We start from the raw sequence: 2,407 nt of genomic DNA, 5'->3' as shown, positions 1-2,407 counted from the left end.
TATATATATATATATATACATACATGATGATCTTCCACACAGTTTCTGACAATCAAATTCCACTCTCAAAATATTTGTCAAACCAAGGCTCAATACAAAGCACTTACTCAAAGTGCCCTATCACAGGATCAAGCCTGGAACCACAGGGCTGCTAACCAAAGTTTTTAGCCACACAGCCACACTTGTACCTATTAACACAATATTATTCACAACAAAAAAAATATAAAAAGGCAATTGTTATACATTGCTTTATATAAACTAGTGTTCTCATTTTGGTTGCTGCAGTCATTCAGACAAAACCATCAAGTTTGTATTCCCTAGTGAGTACACCATTGGCAAAGTCACTTAACTTTAGGGTGGCTTATATCATAGTTCATACGAGAATAAAAGTAAACCTCTTTTGGGGATTTTGTCTGACACTCTACTGTTTCTACCTTTTCAATACTTTAAGGCAGTGAATTGCTAGAACTGTTAGAGCTTTGGGCAAGATGCCTTGTGGAATCTATTTTGGCTCTTTGTAGTCTGAGTTCAAATTCTGCCTCTCCCATTGACCTTTTTTGTGACAGGAAGCACAGTGTCTCAACTATATCAGTGCAAAAGCAAATGGACCCTGCACTAAAGTTGAATAAATGCTAGGACAGAAAGTTTATTATTATCATCATTATTATCATCATGTGTCCCTTAATTTTCTGAATTCAAATCTTGCAGGAGTCAGCTTTGCTGTTCATCCTCCCAGTGTTAATATAAAGTATCAAATCAAAACCTGGGATTGATTTAATCAACCCTACCCCCTCACCTCCAGTTTATTACTGTATGTCTGTTAGAAATGATTACTCTTATTAAAGATATTGGGTAACAGAGACTGTAGAGTACCAAATTAAATGACTTGAGTACATTGTTACTTACGGCTATATCTTAATTTCAAATCCCACCTGAGTGAAAACAAAAGAAAGTACACTAATCATATATTAAGAACAATTCAATCAATCTTGAAAATGCAGAAAGCAGAGTTAACCATAAATACCCAAGGAATTTATGTCTCTTTAAATTTTGTCTTTACCAATTCTGCCAATGGTTACCCTCATAAAACTAATGTTTTGTAATGCAGGAACAAAGCTACAGATTTTAGTTAACTCCGGACTTCTGCTTATTTTATTGACCTCAAAGATGTAGTTAACCTCAACGTGATTCACAGTCAGAATTTGCATAAACGTAACTATCTATTCCACCATCCACTACCTTCTTAAGGCCTGAAGTATTGGGCCAGGGAATAAGTCTATCAAATCTCCCCCAGTATTTGCTTGGTACTTATTCTATTGACCATGGAAAGGTTGGTAAGCAGCAGCAATAAATAGATAGAAATATTACTAATCCATTGGTATCCCAGTGTTATGAAAATTTAAGGTTCTTTTTATTTTGTTATTTCTAAAGGTTTATTTGCGAAACAGAGGTTGTCAATAATGCCAAAACTGGAACAATTAAAGTGGAAGTAGCCAAGAAATATTCTGCAGAATCTGACAGCTTCTTCAGTTTCCTCGTAAGTTGGATTTTTATATTTTTGTTTTAATAGCAGTATGTTTTACATTGATCACAGGATCTGTGTATATGTATGTAGGAAAGACAGAAGATGCAAGATACAAGAATTTTTATTAATCATGACAATTATTTTGACACACCTAGCATCGATCCCTCACAGGGTTTGTTGTGTGATATATGGATTCATAGAATCATGTGGCTATCACAGAAAGCTCTTCCAGTGGACTTGGCTTACATAGCAATCCAATGCGGAGTAGTATAATTCAGAGTTCCATGTAGCTGAAATTATTATTACATGGAAAAGGCTGCAAAATGGTCATAATCCTAAGAATGGCAAGTGGTTAAATAAATATATTCACCTCTCATACCTCCTGATTTTATGATTTATATAACATATATCAACAACAATAATAATAAGGGTTATTATAAAGTGGTATAGCATTACCGTTAATTCTTTTTGTGGATATATAGCTTTACATAGACCCATTTTGTTAGAGGGGAAAAGTGACTTTGTATGTAGTTTTATGGATTTTATTCGTAATTGGGATTTATTTTGACTGAGAAAATGATGCTGTGACCTAAGTTACGGTATTTAGAATATTAATTCCGATTCTTTCATCCAAGAAATTTGGAATTGTGTAAATGTATGAATTTTAAACATAGACACACACACAGAGAAAATCTGCCTTTTATAGATAAGATAATATATATATATATATATATATATATATTGTTGTCATCATAAGAATTTATAAACTTTTGAGAGAATGTGAAATCATTCTTTTTTTAAAACAGGATTTTGAACACATAAAACTATTAATAATAACATGTATATATTGGGTTGAAAAACTCTTTTGGATAGAAAAAGTTA

At 32.9% G+C, this 2,407-nt stretch overlaps 1 protein-coding gene across 4 annotated transcripts in view; it reads left to right on the top strand.

Annotated features, from left to right (window-relative positions):
• LOC106868717 (plexin-A1) overlaps positions 1–2,407 on the top strand; it is a 131,946-nt gene that overhangs the window by 106,362 nt on the left and 23,177 nt on the right. For all 4 annotated transcript variants that reach the window (XM_052968251.1, XM_052968253.1, XM_052968252.1 and 1 more), the window contains exon 15: positions 1,432–1,537. In XM_052968251.1, coding sequence (XP_052824211.1) covers positions 1,432–1,537 — 106 coding nt within the window. The remainder of the gene's footprint in view (positions 1–1,431; positions 1,538–2,407) is intronic.

Source organism: Octopus bimaculoides, chromosome 5 (genome assembly GCF_001194135.2).
Source record: "Octopus bimaculoides isolate UCB-OBI-ISO-001 chromosome 5, ASM119413v2, whole genome shotgun sequence".
NCBI lineage: Eukaryota > Metazoa > Mollusca > Cephalopoda > Octopoda > Octopodidae > Octopus > Octopus bimaculoides.
Note: the sequence above shows the minus strand (reverse complement) of the source record. Positions and strands in the feature narration are given on the sequence as shown.